At 53.1% G+C, this 22,323-nt stretch overlaps 1 protein-coding gene across 1 annotated transcript; it reads right to left on the reverse strand.

Moving 5' to 3' along the window:
- Positions 1–16,126: 16,126 nt before the first annotated feature.
- LOC139604540 (low affinity immunoglobulin gamma Fc region receptor II-like) lies at positions 16,127–18,481 on the reverse strand. Its single transcript, XM_071455673.1, has 6 exons — positions 18,433–18,481; positions 17,890–17,910; positions 17,571–17,801; positions 17,057–17,327; positions 16,322–16,401; positions 16,127–16,236 (listed from the first exon to the last, which is right to left on the reverse strand). The coding sequence occupies exons 1-6, from the start codon at positions 18,479–18,481 to the stop codon at positions 16,127–16,129; spliced, it is 762 nt and encodes a 253-aa protein (XP_071311774.1).
- Positions 18,482–22,323: the final 3,842 nt, after the last annotated feature.

Here is a 22,323-nt window from a genome sequence, read left to right on the forward strand (position 1 = left end):
CTCTAATTCCGAGGCACTTGTACCCGTGACAGGATTTGATGAGTGATCTCTCCTGGTCCTTGTCTCAACCCAGGAACCTTTCATTCAATTTTCTCTCCCCATCCAGGTGTGGAGGGCTGTGAGAGAGCGGCTGTGGTGGGCGCGGGGCATCCGGGCACTGTCCATCCATGGCAAGGCAGGGAGGAGGAGGAGGGTCCAGGCCAGGTTGTTGAGCAGCTTGGTGTGGGATTTGCAGAAGTTCTGGAGCTCTTTCAGTCCCTTGGGGACAGGGACAAAATGATCAATTGCTGCATTTCCAGACTGGTTCCCCCACAGCTGCCCCTGCAGTGGGGGTTTCCAGCCAGCCCTGCTCTGAAAACCATCAAAGGCCCTCTCAGAGCCACTGTTTCGGCTCCCTTTGGGGTTTGTGCTTCTTGCAGGGCTGAGCAAACCACAGCCAGGCCTTTTTCCCCCACAGAATTCTCACCTCTGCAGCAGCTCTAAAGCTGCCAGAATCAAAGCCAAGGGGGCAGGGGGGACCCTCATGTTCTGGCTGCCAGCTGGGGCTGGGCAGAGCAGGGCTGGGCAATGGCCATCCCTGTGCAGTGGGGCTGGGCCATGGTTGGGCCCCACCCTTGGATGGCCACTGGCTTCAAGGAGCAGGAGTTTGGGAGCTCCTTCCTGCCTGGGGCTCCATTCCCCAGCTGCTCTTGCCAGCTCAGATTCAGCAGGGGACGAGCAAGAATGGAAAAGTCTGGACCCCTCCAGAGCTGCCATGCCCCAGGACAGGAGCCCCTTGTCCAGCATGTGTCCCCCCTGGGACAGGATCCCCCCAGGACAGGAGCCCCCTGGATGTGCCCCCCCAGGACAGAACCTGCCCCCCACCCTGTGTGACACTCAGCACAAGCAGCCTCTCCTTTTTCTGCAGCAGAGAGAAAGTGAAAGTGTTGGGGAGGGCACAGTTGGACACCCCCATCCCCCACAGCCTCCCCAGCCCTCCCTGCAGACCCCTCACCCCTACTTCCCCCACCCTGGGCTTCCCCCACCCCCTTCCCTGCTCAAGTGCCCACCAGGATCATCAGGGCACAAACTGGGGACTTGTGAAATTGAGGGGTAAAATGATGGAAATGGAAAAAAAGAGAGGGAAAAGTCCCTGGGGGCTGGGGGGACACAGACCCAGAGCACCTCAGAGTCTGTCTGGAGTGACCCCCGGGCTGCCCACACCTTGTGGGGGCAGGACTGGGCCCTGGGTCCCCCCAAAATCTGAGGCACCCAGGGAAGGAGCTGTGAACCACGGGCTCACCAAGCCACTTCCCATCCCTGTGACCTCCATTCACCTGGAAATCAAATCATGGGACCCCCATTTCTTGTGTCCCTCCCCTCTGCAACCCCCATCCCAGTACTGACATTCCCCAGGATCTCCATGGCCCAGCACCCTACTCCCAAAGAACCCTCTCCAGTTCATTCCATCCCCTGAAATCCTCCTTTCCCCAGGACCTTGATTCTTCCATGACCTCCATTCCCACGGGATCCACTATTCCCCCAGCATCCCCATCCCATGACCCCAAATCCCTGGAGCCCATGTTCCCCTGGGACTCCCATCCCTGAGTCCCCCCAGCTCTGGGAACCCCCATTCCCATGGCCACCCCCATCCCCAGTAACTCCCCCACTTCAAGACCCCCATTCCCAGGGACCCCATCCCTGGCTCCCCAAACCCCTGAGCTCCCCACTCGTGGGAACCCCATGTCCCACTTTGTCCACCCAGCCTTGTCCCCAGACTGTTTGCACCCTTCCCACAGCTGTCCCCATGGCCACATCCCCATGATCCTGTGCTTGTGGCCACCCTGCCCCCATCAAGGGCCACCAACATGTGAGGACAAGATCTGACCTCGCTTCCTTCCCCTTCATCCAAAGAGCCACCACCCAGGGGACAGCCACCCCCAGCAGCGAGTGACAGCCAGTGCACATGGCTGGGGACACCGGGATGGCTGGGAAGGTGGTGCTGCTCCTGTGGGGTGAGTGCCCTGGGCACGGCCCTGACACCCTGGGATGGGGAGGGGGCACAGAGGGGCTGCGAGGTCCCCAGAGGTCCCCAAGGCCACCAGTGCCAGAGCATGAGGTCACTGGAGCCATGGGGTGGCTGGGGGGGCAGGGGAAGTGGGACAGGAATGTGGGGACAATAACAGGGTGTAGTAAACCCCATAGATTTAGGAAAAGCACCATGGAGAATATGTACAATAGGAATGCTGAAACAGCAAAAGAAAATTCCTGTTTCCCTGTCCTCCACCCTTAACCTATCTCTGTAACCCTATAAGGCAATGTCATGTTAACCCCTTACCCATTGGTCAAGCTTGGATCCTTTCCAACCCTATAAAAGAAGCATACTGTACCCCATTAGGGGAGAAAGAAGAAGAGCAGAGACCCTTCACGGACCTCCCCAAATAAAGCCATCTTCGTGGAACAGCCTGCGCCTTCTCCTTCTCCTCTCTCTCCGTCTGCTGCAGCCTCCAGCCCAGGGCACCACTACCTAGCAAGCAGAGCTGAAATCCTGAGAGCTTGCAATCACTATAGAGCTGATAATCACCATGCTTGCTAGATGGTAGCCCCACGGCCTTGGCATGAGCGAGCCAGCTTCGGGCACCCGGTCCCTACCCAGGGACTGAGCTCCTGAGCCCTAGTGCTCTGCTTTATAATAACGCCAATGAGGCTTTATTAAAGTGGTGGCCCAACTACTTCGAACCCCCAGAGGCGATACCTGTTGGTTGAGCAACGAAGCCCCCCGGGGTTTTCTGTGATTGCCTGTTCGGGGAGCCGCTCCTTCTGTGAAGGGACTTTTCGTTTTAGAAAATCCTTTCCCCAGGAGGGTCAGTTCGACACTCAAAACTTACATCTGAACGACAGAAAGTTCCGAGAAGAACTGACGCAGCAGACCCCTTCCACAGATCTTGGACCCCAGGAACTGTAAGTATTAGCTAATATTGCACGCATAACTTCGGGGCTCTAAAACTTTTTTTCGTTTTTTTTCCTTTTTTTTTCACGTTTTTTTCTGCTGGAAGGGCTAACCATTAACATGGGTACAATTTTTACATTAAAACTAAGTAAAACTGAGAGAGAGATATATTTAACTATTTTAGAAATCTTATCTGCTAACAACTTTTCCTTTTCTAAAGGCAAGCTCTCAAAAACTAACCTTAAAAAATTTGTAACTTGGATTATTTCACAATACCCTGATACTGATAAGAAAGCAGTCATTGAAAATTCGTTTTGGGATATGATCGGGAACACAATATATATCTCCCAAACAAACCAGAATTTCTCTGTAACTAACTATTTGCCTTTATTCCATATAATAACTAAAACCGTTGAAAGATGTAACAGAGAAAAAATCTTGCAGGGCTTAACAGACACTTCCTCTTCAAATACTAATGAGATTGATAAGGACTCAGAGGAATGTCACTTGCATATCTCACACCACCCCTTCGGTCCTAAAGTCCCTCTCGCCTCCGTTACTCCTAAAGCAGAGGTTACGCTGCCCACCACAGTTCCCCCTCCCACATCCTCCACCCCTGCGGGACCTGCGCTGCCCAACTCCGCGGATCCTATCTTGTCTGTAATTCCACACATCCCCCCTACCCCCGGCTCGGCTTCCTCCTTGCTTCTGGTCCCGGGGGTCCCTTTTCCTGCCTCTGCCGCCCCCTCCACCCCTGCGTCGGCTCTGCCCCCCTCCGCTGCGGCCCCCCCCACCCCCGCGCTGGTGTCCCCCACCGTCCCTCCCGCCGCTGCGCCCGCCGCCCCCACTCCCCCCGCCCCGGCTCCGACCGGCCTGGCCCCTCCCGAGGGCTCCCCGAGCCTCACCCCCGCCGCTCCCGAGCCCGTGTCCATCCCCGCCGCCTCCCCTGCTCCCTGCCTGCCACAGCAGGGACACCTCACACAAGCACAGTCCCAGACACCCCCCATGGTGCTACCCCCCCCCCCCCACCCGGTCCTGTGCCTGCTGTGCTGCCGTCCCAGCTCCATTGGCGCCTCCCCCTAGCCAGGTCATGCCATGTCTCCCCCCCCAGCCACTGAAACCTTTGAAAAATGCTTCTAAACGAAAAAAGCGTAAGTCACGGATAGCAACTCCCCCCCAGTCCTCCTCAGAGGACCAGAGCTCTTGCAGTGCATCTGATTCTGATACGATCCACACGGACCCATGGGCTCTTATTAAAGTAGAAGCAACCAAAGTTGGGGACTGGGAGCTGGCACAGAAAATTAAGCAAGGACGGAATGGTGGTGAGTCCACTATAAAGACATGGAAGGCTAACTCAAATAAGGAACTAGTGCAATTAAGAAATATAGCCAAAGAACATGGGCAAAGCTCACATATTTTTAGAAATTTCTTAGAAGCCATGTTCTCAGTACATGTCTTACTTCCCCACGATGTAAAAAATATTTCACACTGCCTCCTGTCTCCAGCAGAATATTTGTTATGGGACAGGCATTGGAAAAGACATTTAAAAACATTATCAGATTCATATTCTGCGGATGCTAATAAGACGAATTTTACGGTAGCCCAACTAGCTGGTGAAGGTGACTTACAGAAACCAGCAGACCAATTGGAAACCTTGAATAAAGAGGCACTGCAGGACGTCGCTCTTGCAGCAAAAACCTCTTTACTTCTCGTGCATGATGAGTCAATGCCAACAATGCATTTTTCTACTATTAAACAAGGGATAGATGAAAGTTTTATCAAATTTGTGGACAGACTTAGAGATGCTCTGGAGAAACAGAGAGCACAGAGGCAAAGAAGGAACTCTTATGTAAACTTGCCTTGTGTAACTCAAATGAAAAATGCAAAGCCATTTTGAGGTCTCTACCCATGGATACAGACCCCACTATAGAGCAAATGCTGGAATGCTGTACACGTCACATGTCCACTGAAAATACAGTGGCCCAAGCCGCTACCAAAGGTATTGCTGAAGGAGTTTCTGGTGCATATGCAGTAATAGCTTCTAAAGACCAAGCTAAATGCTATCACTGTGGGGATCTTGGACATTATATAAAGGACTGCCCAGAGAGATTGCACCCCCGATACCACCGTACCAATTACCAAAGACCCCAGAATCAGCAGCTCTACCAGCAGCGTCCGTTAAACTCCTTGCGCATCCCGGTCGAGCCCCAGGCGCTGACAACAAATAAAAGGCCACCCAGACCCAACCCCGCACCATCCCAGGACGTTCCAGACCACAAGAAGAGGATCCAACCCACAGGGCAACACAGATGGGAACCCACCATCAACTGGTAACTGCTTTGTCCATTGACTTTAAAAATGAGAATGTTCACCGTGTTCCCACAGGCAAATATGGGCCAAAAGGTGGTCCTTCGCACATTTTAATTATAGGTGACTCTCTTAATAGCCCAAAGGAGATCTTCGTTGTTCCAGAAGTGCTGACAGTGCAGCCAGGACAAGAGATTCTCGTCCAGGTATACTGCATAGACTTACCATTTTTTCTTTCAAAGGGAACTCCAATAGCACAAGCCTTTTTACTCCCAAAGGATCACAGGGAACAGATTCCTCTCAACCCTACAGCTATGTGGGCACAAGTCGTGGGACCATCCAAGCCTACCATCGAGTGTGGCCTCACCTGCAAAGGAGAGAAGACCCACCTACCAGGGATGCTGGACACCGGTGCTGATGTGACCATCATTGCCCGCTCAGAATGGCCAGCACACTGGGATCTACAACCTGTTGCAGGCGTGATTTCAGGGATTGGCGGAGTTACAGTGTCCATGCGAAGCAAGAGCAACATCCTTGTGGAAGGGCCTGAAGGCAAGCTGGCAACCATTCCTCCATTTGTGGTAAGGGCCCCCATCACCCTTTGGGGCAGAGACGTTCTATCCCAGTGGGGAGCTTCCCTACGTATTCCCACTCAGGATTTCTAATCGGGGCCACTGAGCTAAGCGTGCTGCCAGAAACACCTCATCTCACCTGGAAAAGTCACAAGCCCCTCTGGATTGAACAGTGGCCCCTTAATAAAGCCAAACTGCGCGCCCTAAACACCCTCGTGGAAGAACAGCTCGCAAAAGGCCACATAGTGGAGTCCAACAGCCCTTGGAACTCTCCAGTCTTTGTTCTACCAAAGCCTGGGACAAACAGGTCCACGACCTCCATGACCTTCAAAGTATCAAAGAGGTCATTGAGGACATGGGCCCTCTCCCGCCTGGCCTGCCCTCCCCATCGATGCTGCCTAGAGACTGGACACTTGCTATCATAGACATTAAGGACTGTTTCTTCAGCATTCCTCTGCACCCTGAGGAGGCTCCATGGTTTGCTTTTTCCATTCCCTCTCTTAACAAGGAGGCCCCGCCCAAAAGATATCATTGGTGTTATCTTCCTCAAGGACTAAAAATCTTGCCCACCATTTGCCAGTGGTACGTGGCTCACATCCTGTCTCCCATTCGGAAATCATTCCCCGATGCTATCATCCATCACTATATGGATGACATCCTGGTGTGTGCTTCAGACAAAGCTTACTTGGACAATACAGTTAAAAAGACTATTGAAACCATAGAAAAGGCAGGAATGGAGATTCGTGAGGATAAAATCCAGTACACCAAGCCATGGACTTACCTTGGAGTCCAGATCTGGGAAAGGACCATCGTACCTCAGCAGCTCACCATAAATGATGACCCAAAAACCCTCAGGGACTTACACAGCCTTTGCGGATCCATCAACTGGGTACGTCCACTGCTAGGAATTACAACAGAGGACCTTGCTCCCTTATTCGACCTTCTTCGCGGACCTAAGGACCTGGACTCTCCCTGCACTCTCACAGAAGAAGCCAGAGGTGCCATCACCAATGTCCAGGAAGCCCTGTCTTCACGTAAAGCCCATCGCTTCGAGCCCAGCCTGCCTTTCCAGTTCATCATCCTGGGAAAAGCACCTCGATTCCATGGACTGATTTTCCAATGGGACTCACAGCTTCGAGACCCTTTGTTGATACTGGAATGGGTCTTTACAAATAACCAGCCCACAAAGACACTCACCACCTACCAGGAGGTCATAGCACATTTAATAAAAAAGGCAAGGACTCGCCTTCGCTCTCTTTCAGGTTGTGAGTTCGAATGCATATACTTACCAATAACTCTTACAGACTTTGAGGATTTGATCCAGACCAATGCAAGCCTCCAGTTTGCCCTGGATAGCTACACGGGCCAAACTTCAGTTAAGATCCCAAAACACAAACTTTTTAACCCTGATGTAACCTTCCATTTGATTCCAAAATGAATCCAAAGTAGAAAACCTCTTAAGGCTCTAACCCTCTTTACAGATGGCTCAGGGTCTTCCCACAAGTCGGTGGTTACATGGAGAGACCCCCAAACACAAGATTGGCACTCTGACATACAAATAGTGGAGGGATCTCCACAGAATGCAGAATTAGCAGCTGTTGTCAGAGCCTTTGAAAAGTTTAAAAACGAGCCTTTCAATCTGGTCACAGATTCAGCTTATGTCGCTGGGATAGCGATGAGAGCAGAACATGCTCTTCTCAAAGAGGTCTCTAATCCAAAGTTGTACCAACTGCTCTCTAAATTAATATACCTAATCTCCCACAGAAAGCAACCTTACCATATAATGCATGTGAGGTCACACACAGACCTCCCAGGTTTTGTTGCAGAAGGGAACAGAAAAGCGGATGCATTAGCAATGGCAGCAGAAACTGCCAATGTTCCTAACATCTTTGCCCAGGCAAAGTTGTCACACGCGTTTTTTCATCAAAATATACCTGCCCTTATGAGAATGTTTAAGCTCTCAAAGGATCAGGCAAAGGCTATCGTGGCTACGTGTCCGAACTGTCAGAATTATCAGATACCATCCATGGGGATGGGAGTCAATCCCCGAGGTCTGAATAGCTGCCAGCTGTGGCAGACAGATGTAACTCACTTCGCACCTTTTGGATGGTCAAAATACGTGCATGTATCGGTCGACACGTTTTCAGGAGCAGTATTTGCATCATCACATGCAGGAGAAAATACCATGCACACAAAAAACACTTCCTCCTCGCTTTTGCCGCCCTGGGTGTACCAAAAGAGATTAAAACAGATAATGGACCAGCCTACACTTCCCGCAAGTTAAAGGAGTTCTTCAATGAATGGGGAATAGCACACAAGACCGGCATACCTGTAAACCCCACAGGACAATCCATCGTGGAAAGGACACATCAAACCCTCAAAAGAGTCCTCGATCAACAGAACAGAGACACGAGAATCACATCTCCAGTGGAAAGACTTTGCAAGGCTCTCTACGTCATCAACTTCCTGAACTGTACAGCATCAGAGCCTGACCCACCAATACTTCGCCACTTTGCGAATACCACCTAAGCAAAGCTCACTGAGAAACCACCTGTGCTCGTGAAGGACCCTGAAACACACCAAATTTCTGGGCCTCATCAGTTGATTACCTGGGGTAGAGGATATGTGTGCGTGGTACCCAGGAAAAAACATAAAGCCATACTTAGGCACTGCGAACACTACTCCTGCAAACAGGGACAAGAACGCTCCTGAGGCAAACACAAGACCACCTCAAAACCAAACCAGCTCTGCCTGGAGACGAAGATGTCGCCAAATACCCACAAACACAAGAACAGACCGCCCCATTACAAGACAGCAGACAAAACTGAAAAGCTAAACAACAGTCTGCTGCATCAGACCATAGATAGCCTTAACACAAAAGTGTTCTCTGAACTATATCTTGTTACACTGTTTTTTTTTTTTTATTTAGAGAAAGAAAAAAGAAAAAGACCGCTGTTATTCCCTCTCCCTAACCTTTTAAAACCCCTTAACCCTCTACCCACTCCTCCTCCCTTAGTGTAGTTTAGAAATTAAAAGAAAAAGGGGGGGAGGAGGGGAACACAGAAAAGAACAAGGCAGAAAACCCTCTCATCATAAAGATAACAAATTCTGCTTATATTCCCTATCAGAAGCCCTATTCCTGCCCAAAGATGAAAAATATCTCCGTTGCTGCTGTCCTCATTGCTGCTTGGATGTTCTTCACCATACCGCATGCCTTCGGCTGGATTAGCCCACAGCCTAGCCATAATGTTTGGGTAACCTTAGCAAAAACATTAAAACAGGACAACATGTGCTTGTCCATGGGAAGCATTGATAACCCACTTTCCACATGTCTAGTAGGAATTCCCTTTGTAGCAGATGACTGGCCTGTCTATAACTCAGAGATCCTCCGCACCACAGGTAAAAGACCCAATGTGGTTGATACTTGGGACGAGTGGACGAAAATGCTGCCTGATGCTTGAGAGGAACCCCAAGAATTGGATCTGTTGGGGTCCTCCAAGGCCACATACTGTGTCAAATTTTACTTTAGACGTCCAAAAAACAATTGGCCAGAAATTGACCAGAACAAAAACACATATCGAAAAGAGATATCACCAATTAACAAAGCCTGTAACTCTCACGATTGGTGCAATTACACGGCTCATGTGATTTCTGTGTCCTCTCTCCATCCCAAAGTATTACCCAAGGGAATGTTTCTCATCTGTGGTGACAGAGTATGGGCTGGGATCCCCTCCCGACTCCAGGGAGGTCCCTGTACCCTTGGAAAACTTTCTACCCTTACTCCAAACATCACCCTGTTACATAATTGGAAAAAAGAAAGCAAATCAAAACGACAAAAAAGGTCCTACACTGAATTTGATGAAAATTGCGATCCTAAATTATACGATTGGAACAAACCAAAAAAGATTGCTGTCTCCCTGTTTTTACCCTGGGTAGCTGCAGCTAAAGCCCTCGGTGAAATCAATCACCTTGGGTGCTGGCTCAGTAAACAAGCTAACGCTACATCTGCAGCCTTGAGTGATCTCTTAAAGGAAGAAGAAACCACAAGACAGGCTTCGCTCCAAAATCGAGCAGCAATCGACTTCCTGCTGCTTGCCCATGGACACGGTTGTGAAGACTTCAAAGGGATGTGCTGCTTCAACCTCTCTTCACGCTCGGAATCCATCCATGCGAACATCCAGAAACTGAAAGATCTCGTGAAGGACTTGAAAGTAGAAAGAATCCCAGACTGGGTCAATGAACTTTTCGGGCAATGGGGATTAACAGGATGGGCTGCATCCTTGGTCAAGGGAATGTTGTTGATTCTCCTTGTAGTTGTTATTGTGTTAGCTATGTTCTCGTGCCTTGTTCACTGTTTCAAAAGAACTATAATGAACGCCTTTTTTGTAAAAACAGAAAGTGGAGTTGTAGTAAACCCCATAGATTTAGGAAAAGCACCATGGAGGATATGAACAATAGGAATGCTGAAACAGCAAAAGAAAATTCCTGTTTTTCTGTCCTCCATCCCCTAACCTACCTCTGTAACCCTATAAGGCAATGTCATGTTAACCCCTTACCCATTGGTCAAGCTTGGATCCTTTCCAACCCTATAAAAGAAGCATACTGTACCCCATTAGGAGAGAAAGAAGAAGAGCAGAGACCCTTCACGGACCTCCCCAAATAAAGCCATCTCCGTGGAACAGCCTGCGCCTTCTCCTTCTCCTCTCTCTCTCCGTCGGCTGCAGCCTCCAGCCCAGGGCACCACTACCTAGCAAGCAGAGCTGAAATCCTGAGAGCTTGCAATCACTATAGAGCTGATAATCACCATGCTTGCTAGATGGTAGCCCTGCGGCCTTGGCATGAGCGAGCTAGCTTCAGGCACCCGGTCCTTACCCAGGGACTGAGCTCCTGAGCCCTAGTGCTCTGCATTATGATAAGGCCAAATAAGAGGCTTTATTACAGGGTGACCCTGATGTGTCCTCCTCTGTTTCTTGCAGTGGCTGCAGGGGTCGGTGGGGCCCTTTCCTTCCTGCTCCTGCTCGTGGGTGTCATTGTGGCCTGGCACCGCTGGCACCGTGTGGGTGGGTGACAATGGGGGGACAGGGGTCATGGAGAGAGGTGGAAAGGGCCCCACAGAAGGGGGGCCATAGGGTGGCACCCACAGCCCCTGACTTGGGAGAGGCTGAGCCCTCAGTGTCCATGGCTCAGAGCCCTTGGAGCTGTTGGAGGGTCCTGCAGGGATGTTGGGGGTTCTATCAGGGGTTCCCCTCCCTGCCAGGCTTGGGGTTCTGGGGGCTCAGGCTGTTGGTGCAAGTGGGGGGGTTCAGGGATACTGGGGGGGCATCAGGGATACTGGGGGGGGCCTGGGGAGGATTGTGTGTCTGGTGGTGGTTCAGCACTCCTAAGGGTGGAGGGGGGCCCCTGGGTCTCCAAAGTCACCCCTCCAGTTTTCCTTTGCAGATGCCAGGAAGCACCAGGAAAGGTGAGGGCAGGCTCCAGCCATGATACACCTTTTACCCAAACCCCCAGCACCTCCCATCCCCTTCCACACACCCCCTTATTCCCACAGGGCCCCCCAAGACCCCCTGGCACCCCCGCTGGAGGATCCTCAGGCGACGTACATGGAGCTGCACACGCAACCGTGAGAACCCAGCGACATCTATGACAATCTACACCAAAAGTTGTGATGCTCTGGGAAGCGGGAGGCACTGGGTGACACTGGCGGTGCTCCCTCCATGGCTCCTGTGGTTGCCCATCCTTCCAAGGGAGGTGGTCATGGGTCAGGGGGAGGCTACACAGGGCACCCTGTGCTCCCCATTTCCTCTCCCAGTACCCCCAAAGGGCTCCCTTTCCTCATACCTGCAGGGGCTCCCCAGCCCCATCCAAGTGCTCCAAGTACCCTCAGGGACTGCCCCATTCTCTCCTCACAGTGCTTGCAGTACACCCAAGGCTTCCCCATTCCCCCTCCCACTACCCCTGTCCCATCCCACTGTAAAAGGGAGAGTTGGGGAGGATTCTTGCTGAAAGGTTTGTCAGATGAAAATGAAGCACAAACACGGCAATATTATATCTGAGAACTGTTTATTGGTAAAGGAGGGTAAGTGTTCTTACCAAAGGGGGAGAGAAGGGAGTAGAAAGGGAAAAGGACAGAAAGAGAAACAGAAGACAGGGACAGCGTTACCGCAAGAAGCTCGGGCGCTCTGTGGGCATCAGCTCGGCAGATGGAGTGTGTGTGCTGCAAGCCAGGGCGAGCCCACATGGCTTTTGTGAGTGGCTGGGCGTGATTTCCAAGGACGGCACCTGCGTGTCTCTGGCATTGTGAGCGATGGCTGCAGGGGCTGCTGCGGGCTGGCTGCGGGCTGGTGCTGGGCACTGGTGGCTCTGGGCTGGCTGCCGCGGGCTGGGGCTGCCGTGGGCAGGTGCAGCAGGCTCGGGGCTGTGGGCAGTGTGGGAAACGCGGCAGAGGCGGCGGGTGGGTGCAGGCAGCATCCCTCCATCGGGGAAGCAATGAAGGAACGTCCAGGGGGAGCAGGTATGAGCTGCCTCGGGGAAGCAGCGAAGCAGGGAAGAACGGGTGCGGACAGGGAAGAAGGACCACTGGGAGGAAAAGGTGAGGGGCGGGGGAGTATTGGTGATATTTTTGCCTGACAACTGGGAGGAATGATGCATCTGAAACCATCTTTTCAGAAGGCTAATTAAGTACTTTATTATACTATATTATTCTATATCATATTACATTACATCCAAACTGAATCTGCCAAGCACTCAACTGCACTCCACTGCACACAATCTCATGACTGTCAGCCAACAGTTCTGACATGCACACATCTGGATTCAATTGGTCAGTGAATCAAAACACTCACAGCAGAATCCAATTACCAATTCCCTTCAAGTAAACAATCTTCCACAATGCATTCCACTTGTGAAAAACACAGGAGCAGTAACTAAGAACTCTTTGGATCATTCTTTGTCTCACTGCTTCTCCCAGGTTCAGAGAATGTGAATCCCACAGGGGAGGAGGGCCAAGCTGACCCTCCGAGCAAGCCCCTGATCCCTCCAAGAAACCCAAAGCAAAACACTCCTGTTGTGTCACAGTTTGCTGCTTTGATTTGCAAAGGCTCCTCCCACAGCCCGATGTCCCAAGCATTTTTTCCCAGACATTTTTCCCGGGCATCTGTCCCACCAGCCAGTGGGGGACACTGACAGCCAGATCACTGAAGCTTTTTCTCCCCTCATTCTCTGTTGTGTGAAGCCTTGCCAGGGACAGGGTTCCCAGCACATAGACAACCACAGAGTCATTTTTCAGTCATGTGTAGCATATGTTAGGACATAAATGAAATTGTTCCTCTTACCGCCAGTGTGCGTAGTGGCCCTGCAATCACCCTCACAGTGCTCCCACTAAGGTGGCTTACTGGTGCTCGTCCCAGTTCCAAAGGGGTGCAGGACCTGGTTCCCTGCTCCAGAGACAAAAATCCAGGTCTTTGGTTAAACGGGCAGAAATGGTGTTTCTTTGTTCTGTTCTGTCAAGGAAGCTGAACAAGGTGGGAACCTCCCTTGGAATGGAAAATACAACCCCCATCTCTCTGAACTATTGTAACATTGAAATTATGGGGCTTTTAGGCAAAGATGTGAGAACAGGAATAAGAGCTCTTTACTGGTTTGTATTGTGAGAAACAAGCAAATGGAAGTTGTCTTTTGCTGGATATTATATGAATTGATATTACATTATTGATGATATTGTTGATTAAATATTGTGATGTTGTTAGTGTTGGGACAGTGATGTGTATTGTGGAGTGGCTGATGTTTTTGGCGTGCCCATCCAGGAGTGGGGCCCAGCCATGGCCCAGCCCCACTGCACAGGGATGGCCATTGCCCAGCCCTGCTCTGCCCAGCCCCAGGTGGCAGCGAGCACCTGAGGATCTCCCCTGACCCCTTGGCTTTGATTCTGGCATCTTTAGAGCTGCTGCAGAGGTGAGAATTCTGTGGGGGAGAAGGCCTGCCTGTGGTTTGCTCAGCCCTGCAAGAAGCAGAAATCACAAAGGGAGCCCAAGCAGTGGCTCTGAGAGGGCCTTTGATGGTTTTCAGAGCAGGGCTGGCTGGAAACTGCCCCTGCAGGGGCAGCTGAGAGGGAGCGAGTCTGGAAATGCAGCAATTGATCATTGTGTCCCTCTTGGCAAGGGACTGAGAGAGCCCCAGAATTACTGCAAAGACAACAACACTCTGTTCAACAAGCTGAAGTGGGCCTTCATTCTTGAACAAAACCTGCGGCCTTCTGAAACCTCTTGGAAAGAATTTTTGGCCTCAGGCTGTGGTCATCAGATAAGAGAGAAAAGTGTACAAATATTGAGCAGGAGCTCTGGACATTGTGGGGAGTGACCCTGTCTGGATTCCAGGTGGCCCCAAAGCGGCTCCATGCCTGCATTTCTCACCTGAGTGAAAGGCTGAGGGTTTGCAGGAATTGTGGTTTAAAGCCACCAGAGGTGCTGCTGTGGACCCGACACCTGCCTGGGGTCAGGAGCTGCCTTCCTTTGATTTGGGATCGTAGAGCAGTTGCGGGTGTTGCGCAGGGCATGTGCCAGGCCCCGGGACAGTGCTACGCTGCCACTGGGCACTGGGATCCAACCTGCTGCCTTGGCGGCTTCTGCCCGCTGCCGGTGGTGGTGCCAGGACCGATTGGTGGCCGTGAGTTTGCAAAAGGAGCGATTTCCCCTCCTCCCTCCCGCCCGAGGCCGCCATGGCCCCTGAGGGGATGGAGCTGGAGCGGGGCGCCCCCTGCTGGCCGGGAGTGCTCCCTGCAGCGGCCCCTGCTGGCCGCGGTTATAACTGCCACAAAAACCAACCGCGCTGAGAGGGAGGCAAAGTTCTGGGTTTGTGTTGTTTGTTCTCTTCTGCTTTATAAATTTCCCGGTAAAGAGCTGTTATTCCTTTTCCCACATTTTGGCCTGCAAGCCTCATCATTTTTCAAATTTTAATAATTTTAGACATGGGTCTTGTTATAAAATTGACTCAAAACGAGCAATTTCCAATCAAAGAATTTATTAATTATTGAAGCAGTTATACTACGTAAGCAAAGGCTCAGCGCTGGGCGACAGGGGAGTCTCAGCTCCACCTACTGCCGCACCAACTAGTTTCTGATTCAGTCCTTTTATCCTCTCCATCCTTCAGGAGTCCATGTTATCTCGGAGTTCTCTGTGCCTGCGCTGGTTGTTGCTAGAGGGTCATCCTTCTGTCTCCTGGTGGTCGGTGATAAAAGGCTGCGGAGTCTTCCTCAGCTGCGTCTTCTTCACCCTATGTCTTTATTTGGTGACTTCTCCGTGGAAAATTACCAAAATCTTATGATTAACGCAATATGTGCCCTATCAAGTTTCAGCAAGCAAATATCCTGCCTTGCACACTGTTTATCTGCCCCTGCCCCTTCCCCAGCTTTTCCCTGGTCGTTATCTCTGTGAGTTATCTGCTTGTACCATTTGTCAGTGGGAAAGGTTTCCCTGCTGGGTGTTAATCTGCCCCTGCCCTTTCCCCAGCCTTTCCCTGGTCGTTATTTCTGTTAGTTATCTGTTTGTACCATTTGCTGGGTGGGACTATGTGTGGGCTCCTGCAACCCCTTCCCTGGTATCCTTGTAGCTCATATCTCATGAAGTAGTACAGAAATAGTCAGCAGACAACTCTTGTAACACACTGGTCTCTTTTTCGTGATGAACAAAATGTAGTCCTTCATCTCAGGTCTTCTTTCCATTCTGGGAACATTCCCACTTTCCTTGGCAGAGATTTCTCATTTAAATGAAAGTCTTGACCCAACCCTGCCACACACAGCTGTTCCAAAATATCTCCAGACATCAAATTTTCCTGTCTCTGACAACCCGCCTGGTACCATGGCTTGGTCCCGACTGCCCTGGCAAGAGGGGAGACTCCAGAACGCCCACAGGGCCTTTGTGAGATCATCGTGGGGGGAACACGGCAGAGGAGGGCTTTGGAACAGGGGACAAGAGAATCCAGAGCTTCCTGAAGGCTGCTTTGGCACTCAGAGGAACGAAGATCCATGGCTCTGCCAGATTCCTCTGGCGGAGGAAACATGCTGGGGGAAATGTCTGACATTTGGTCCCTTTTGGGGACTTTCCCTGGAAATTGTTCCTTGTGTGACCATTTGGACTCTGAACCTTGTTACTGTTGCTGTTGGTTTTATTCTCTCTCATTGCTCTTTCAGGAAATTGTTCTTCTCTCAGGTCTTTGGGATCTTGGTGCCCCAATGGGGAGCAGGAGGGGCAGTTTTTAGTGGCAGCACACACACGAGTAGGTGCCCATGGGTGGGGACCCCCAGTGCCCCCAGTTCCCCCCAGTGTCACAGCACATTCCCGTAGATGTCACTGGGTTCCCGCGATCGCCCCTGGGGTCCCCGCAGCTCCGCGTTGGTCACCTGGGGATGCTGGAGGGTGGTGGCACGGGGGGACGCTGCGAGGGACACGGGCTGTGGGATCTGGGTGGGGTGACACTCGTGGGTGACGTGTCCCTCTGCATGTGTCCCCCCCGTACTCACCCCCTGCCCTCTTGGTGACCACGACATGGGTGTACAGCACCTCCCCCTCCTCTGGGGGGGCCGGGGGATCTGGGGGGGCCCTGAGGGAATAAAGGGGATGTGGGGGAGGGAATGGGAGGGAATGGGGGTTGGGGTAAAAGGGGAGAGTGTGGTTTGAGCTCCCCACTCGCCTTTCCTGCTGCTTCCTGGCAGCTTCAAAGGAAAGAGGGGAGGGGTGACTCTGGGGGATCCCCAGGGCCCTGACCCCCCTCAGGATTGCTGAACCCCCACAGGACCCTCAAATTCCCTCAGGACCCCCAACATCTCCGGAGCTCCCAGAATCTATGAACCTCCCCAGTGCCCCCAACCAACTCAGCCTCAATATCCGAAGCCCAGCAGGGAGAGAGACCCCCCCCAGATACCCCCAGGGCCCCTGAAAGAACCCCCAGCATCCCCGCAGGACCCTCCAGCACCTCCCCAAACCCCATCAGCACCCCCAGCCAAGGTCACAATTCTGGGGCTGTGGGTGCTGCCCTATCGCTCCCCAACTCTGGGGGCCTCTACAGCTCCCTGGGACCCCTGTCCCCCCATTGTCACCCACCCAGGTGGTGCCATGGGCGTCAGGCTACAATGACACCCACGAGCAGGAGCAGGAACAAAAGGGCCCCACCGACCCTTGTGGCCACTGCAAGTAACATTGGGGTTACCCTGAACCCTGGGTGTCCTGCACTCCCTGATGACCCCGTGTGGCCCCACCTTTGTTGAAGTGTCACAGCCACGACCAGCTCAGTGCTGGGTGCCTGGAACACGCAGTGCAGGTCCAGCTGGTTGGTGGCCACACACCGGTAGGTGCCTGAATGTCCCACTTCAATCTCTCCAAGCTCCAGTAGGGGACCCCGGGCCACCTCCTGCCCATTGTGCAACCAGGTGAAGGTGAGAGGGGCTGAGCCCACCTGCACTGAGCAGCGCAGGGTCACCGTGTCCCCCTCCAGCAGCGCCTGCGCAGGCACCTGCAGCACCAGCCCGTCTGGGGGACAGAGGGATCCTGTCACATCCCATGGCACCAAGACCTCCCCACTGGGTCACACCCAGTGCATCCGGGGTTCCCGATGCCAACACTGGGATCCCCCCGGTCTGGGATGCTCTGGGATGTCCCCAGAGCAGGGGATGGGTTCAGGTCACACCAGGAGGTGACCCATGGAGTGGAGGCCACCCAGAGCCCTTGGGGTCCCCATGGGTGCCAGGCTGGGGACACCCAAACCTCCCTCACCATTTAAGACAATCACAGGGGGGCTGAACCTGGTGCCGGGTCTGTCACACTCACAGGTGCCACTCTTGGTGAAAGTGAAATGGTCAGGTCCCTGCTGCCCCCATGGCTGCCCATCCTTGTACCAGGTGGTGGCACCAGCCGTCCCCAAGCCCTGGCAGGTCAGTGTCACCCGGTCCCACAGCATCACAGGTCTCCAAGGGGGCTCCACCAGGAGCAGGGTGGTCTGGGCAGCTGTGGGTGACAGGGGACACCAGCCTGCCAGGGCCAATGTGGGGCTGGGGACAGTGGGGTGGGGCCATGGCATCCCCTGAGGACTCACCAGCGAGGCCGAGGGTCTGGGCTGGAAGGGAGAAGGGACAGGGCTGGGTGGGGATGGCATTGCGGGGACAGAGGCACAGGGGAATGGGGTGTGGGGGCTGTCCCCAAAGTGTCCCCATGGGGACAGCAGTTCTTGTGAGAAAGTGCATGGGGGTGGCCCCCAAAAGATTTGGCAAAGCAGGGGGAGATTTCTGTGTCACAGCCACCTGTGCACCACATCTGTGTGGCACAGATACCTTGGGAACAGGAACTTGTCCCCTTCGGTCCCTGCATCCCAGTTCCGTTGTCCCCCACACTATCCCCACAGCTAGCGGAGCCTAAAGGTCCCAGTCCCCACATTCCTGTCCCCACATCCCCATCCCCAAATTCCTGCCCCCTGTTCCTGTCCCCAGAGTCACCCTACATCCCCAGTCACACCAATGTCCACTGTGGGTAACACGGACTGGCACTGCTGGCACTTGGGACCTCAGGGGACCCTGCTGCCCCCCTTTGCTCCCTCCCATCCTCATCCCCAGGCTTTCAGGCCCATGCCCAGGGCACTCACCCCACAGGAGCAGCACCACCTTCCTGGCCATCCCAGTGTTGCCAGCCATGTGGACTGGTGTGAGAGTCTGTCTGAAATATCCCTCATCTGCCTCACGATCATCATTGGGGGAACACTGAAGAAAAGACCCCCCTGTCTAGCCCTGTAGGAGAAAGTCATATGCCAGCCAGGCCACAAGACCTGAGACCATTGCTAAATTTTTGTTTTCACAGGTGTATTTACTATATGCTACACTGAGGTCAACAAGAAGAAAGAAGGACATTCTGACCTTTTGCAACAATAACTGTGGGATTTTTCTCTTGGCCTGGCTGAACTTCTCCTGAGTTCTGGGTGGTCCTCCTAAGAAGACCCCACTGGCTCGTTTGCAATCACCGTGACAGACAAACTGAAATGTAAGAAGCCTCTTCACCAGAGAAAAACCGAGACATGAAACCCCTATGTGAGAAGGCCCCCCTCTCATACTTTCCAAGGCCTGGGACTGAAACCCCCAACCCTGGGGAGGTGTGCAGGGGGAGGCAAGCTGACCAAAGCAAGATGGATGTTGCAGGTGGGAGCATTGGACCACGAAGACAATGGCTCTCACCCACTGCAGAGAATATGGACTGTGTGTACCCTTTCCAAATACCATTCTTTTCCCCGAGGATACAATAGACTACCTTTGATTCGGTTTCAAGATCTATTCCCCTTCCCCCATCAAAAAAGGGTATTATTAGAGTGCAGATGGACTGCACCCCTGAGATCTCCCTGGACGTGACCTGGTGAACTCCATCAGCTGGACACCAAAGGACTCCGCATTACTACGTTTGGTAGCTACATACCTTTTTCTTTTTCCTCCCTATTTTCTCTTATTTTTCCCTTTCCCCCAATTCCTCCCCAAGGCATTTTCACTGTGCTTATTTCATTAAAGGAGCATTTGTTTTGATTATCACTGCAAACCCTCTTCAACTGTGTTGGTTCTTCTTGCACTCTGAGATCATGAACCATCACAAAACCCATCCGTGAGGACGGCTTGTGACAACTGGCTGTCACTCGCTGCTGTGGCCACCGCTCCCCTGGCTGGCAGCTCTTCGGATGAAGGGCAAGGAAGCAAGGTCACATCTTGTCCCAACATGGAGGTGGCCCTTGGTGGGGGCAGGGTGGCCACAAGCTGGGCACAGGCTGGGGACATGGTGGGATAGTCTGGGGACATGGTGGGGGATGGTCTTGGCAGGACTGAGGGGGCTCAAGGGATGTGGGGAACCAAGGATGGGTGTCCAGCAGAATGGGGGTCCAGGGGAATTGGGGTCTCCATGCCTGGGGGCATTCAGGGATGGGGGTGCTGTGGGAACATGGTCCCCAGGGATTTGGGGTCATGGTGTGTGGGTGCCAGGATTGGGGGTGCAGGGGGAAAAAGGGGACCCTCAGGAATAGTGGTTCCGGGGGAAGAAGCAGCCCATGGGATGGGATCAAGGCACTGGTGGTGCTGGGCAATGTCAGTCCTGGGATGGGGGTCCCCAGGGAGGAGAGACCAAGGCAATGGGGGTCCCATGGTTGGGTTCCCAGGGGAATGGGGGTGCCAGGGATGGGCAGTGACTGGGTGGCCACAGGGGTCACAGCTCCTTCATGGAGTGCCTCAGATTTTGGGGTGACCCAGAGCCCAGCACAGCCCCCACCCTGGGGCACCCCAGGGCTGTCCTGTGAGTCTCTGTGTCCCTGCCCCACTCACCCCTGGGTCAGGTCCCCCCATTTCCTGGCTCAGCCATCTCAGGTAACACTTGATCCCCAACTGGTTCAGACAAAATTACACATCTATAGAATAAAAGAAAAAATCTTCCCCACACCATTATTTTCCCAATAAAGAACAAATTCAGCAAAAATCATACTGGCCAAGTATAAAATGCTCTGGTGTGTAGAATCCTTATAACGCTTTCTCTCCCAACAAGTCCCTCACAATAAAAACACAAAAAAATCACAACGAAATGAGACTTTTTGGTTCCCTTTAGCAGCCCCCTGCTGCATCCCACAGCAGCATTTGCTTGTGGATAACACAGAGTGTGGAATCTCCCTGAGTGTCCACCAGCTCCATGGGATTGTTCCCTGCCTGCTGGGCAGCAACCCAGCCCCTAAGGAAGCCTTTTCTTGGCCCATATTTAGGAACTCTCCCCATTTTTCTCATTCCTACCGTGAAACTTGATTGACTTCCCTTGGAGGAAGGGGAGAAGCTCTGTCAATGCTTGGGACAGTGCACAGGAATCTGTGGAAATGCCCCTGTGTTCCTCAGGGTCTGATTCCCTGGTAAATCCACTCCAGCCTGCCCTGAATTCCCCTGCCCGGGCACTTCCTGCTCCTGCTGTGACACCCCTGTTCCCCAGCCCTTCGTGTGCAGCCCCTGCTCAATATTTCCACACTTTTCCCCCTCTTCAGGTGTGCACAACCAGAACCCAAATATTCTTTCCATGAGGTTCCAAAGGGCTGCAGGTTTTGTTCTAGAAGGAGGGTCCAGGTCAGCTTGTTGAGCAGATCGGTGTGGGATTTGCAGTTGTTTTGTGGTTTTCTCAGTCCCTTGGGGACAGGAACAAATAATCAGTTGCTGAATTTCCAGGCTGGTTCCCTCACAGCTGCCCCTGCAGAGGGTGGTTTTTAAGCCAGCCCTGCTCTGAAAACCATCAAAGGCCCTCCCAGAGCCACTGCTTGGGCTCCCTTTGGGTTCTGTGCTTCTTGCAGGGTTGAGCAAACCACAGGCAGGGCCTTTTTCCCCCACAGAATTCTCACCTTTGCAGCAGCTCTTAACCTGCCAGAATCAAATCCAAGGGGGCAGGGGGGACCCTCAGGTCCTGGCTGCCCCCTGGGGCTGGGCAGAGCAGGGCTGGGCAATGGCCATCCCTGTGCAGTGGGGCTGGGCCATGGCTGGGCCCCACCCTTGGATGGCCACTGGCTTCAAGGAGCAGGAGTATGGGAGCTCCTTCCTGCCTGGGGCTCCATTCCCAAGCTGCTCTTGATGGCTCAGATCCTGCAGGGTTTGAGCAAGAATGGAGAAGTCTGGAATCCCCCGGAGCTTCCATCGGCCAGACAGGAGCCCCTTGTCCAGCATGTGCCCCCCCTGGGAAATGATCCCCACAGGACAGGAGCCCCCCTTGATGTACCCCCCCAGGACAGAACCGGCCCCTAGTGTGACAAAGGTGTCAAATGGCCTCTTCCTTCTGCTGCAGGAGAGAGAAAGTGAAAGTGTTGGTGGGGGCACAGCCGGACACCCCCATCCCCCACAGCCTCCCCAGCCCTCCCTGCAGACCTCTCACCCCTGCTTCCCCCACCCTGGGCTTCCCCAAACCCATTTCTCCCTCAGGTGCCCCCAAGGACCATCAAGGCACGAACTGGGGGCTTGTGAAATTGAGGGGTAAAATGATGGAAATAGAAATAAAGAGAGGGAAAAGTCACTGCGAGCTGGGGCGGCACAGACCCAGAGCCCCTTGAAATCTGTCTGGGGTGACCCCAGGCCACTGGCACCTTGTGGGGGCTGTGCTGGCTCTGGGTCACCCAAAAATATGAAGCACCCAGGGAAGGAGCTGCAGCTCATGGGCTCACCTAGCCACTGCCCATCCCTGGCACCCTCATTCTCCTGGGAACCCAAACATGGGACCCCCATTCCTTATGTCCCACCCTCTCTGTGGCCCCATTCCCAGTACTGACATTCCCAGTATCTCCATGGCCCAGGACCCCATTCCCAAGGAACCCTGTCCCATTCATTCCATCCCCTGAAATCCTCCTAGGACCCACCATTGCCCCATCCCATGAACTCAAATCCCTGGAGCCCACATTCCCCTGGGACTCCCATCCCTGAGTCCCCTTAGCTCTGGGGATGTTCATTCCCATGGCACCCCCATTGCCAGATATTCCCCCTCCTCACCACCGCCA

Source organism: Agelaius tricolor, unplaced genomic scaffold (genome assembly GCF_023055355.1).
Source record: "Agelaius tricolor isolate 1412-34295 unplaced genomic scaffold, bAgeTri1.0.p SCAF_52, whole genome shotgun sequence".
NCBI lineage: Eukaryota > Metazoa > Chordata > Aves > Passeriformes > Icteridae > Agelaius > Agelaius tricolor.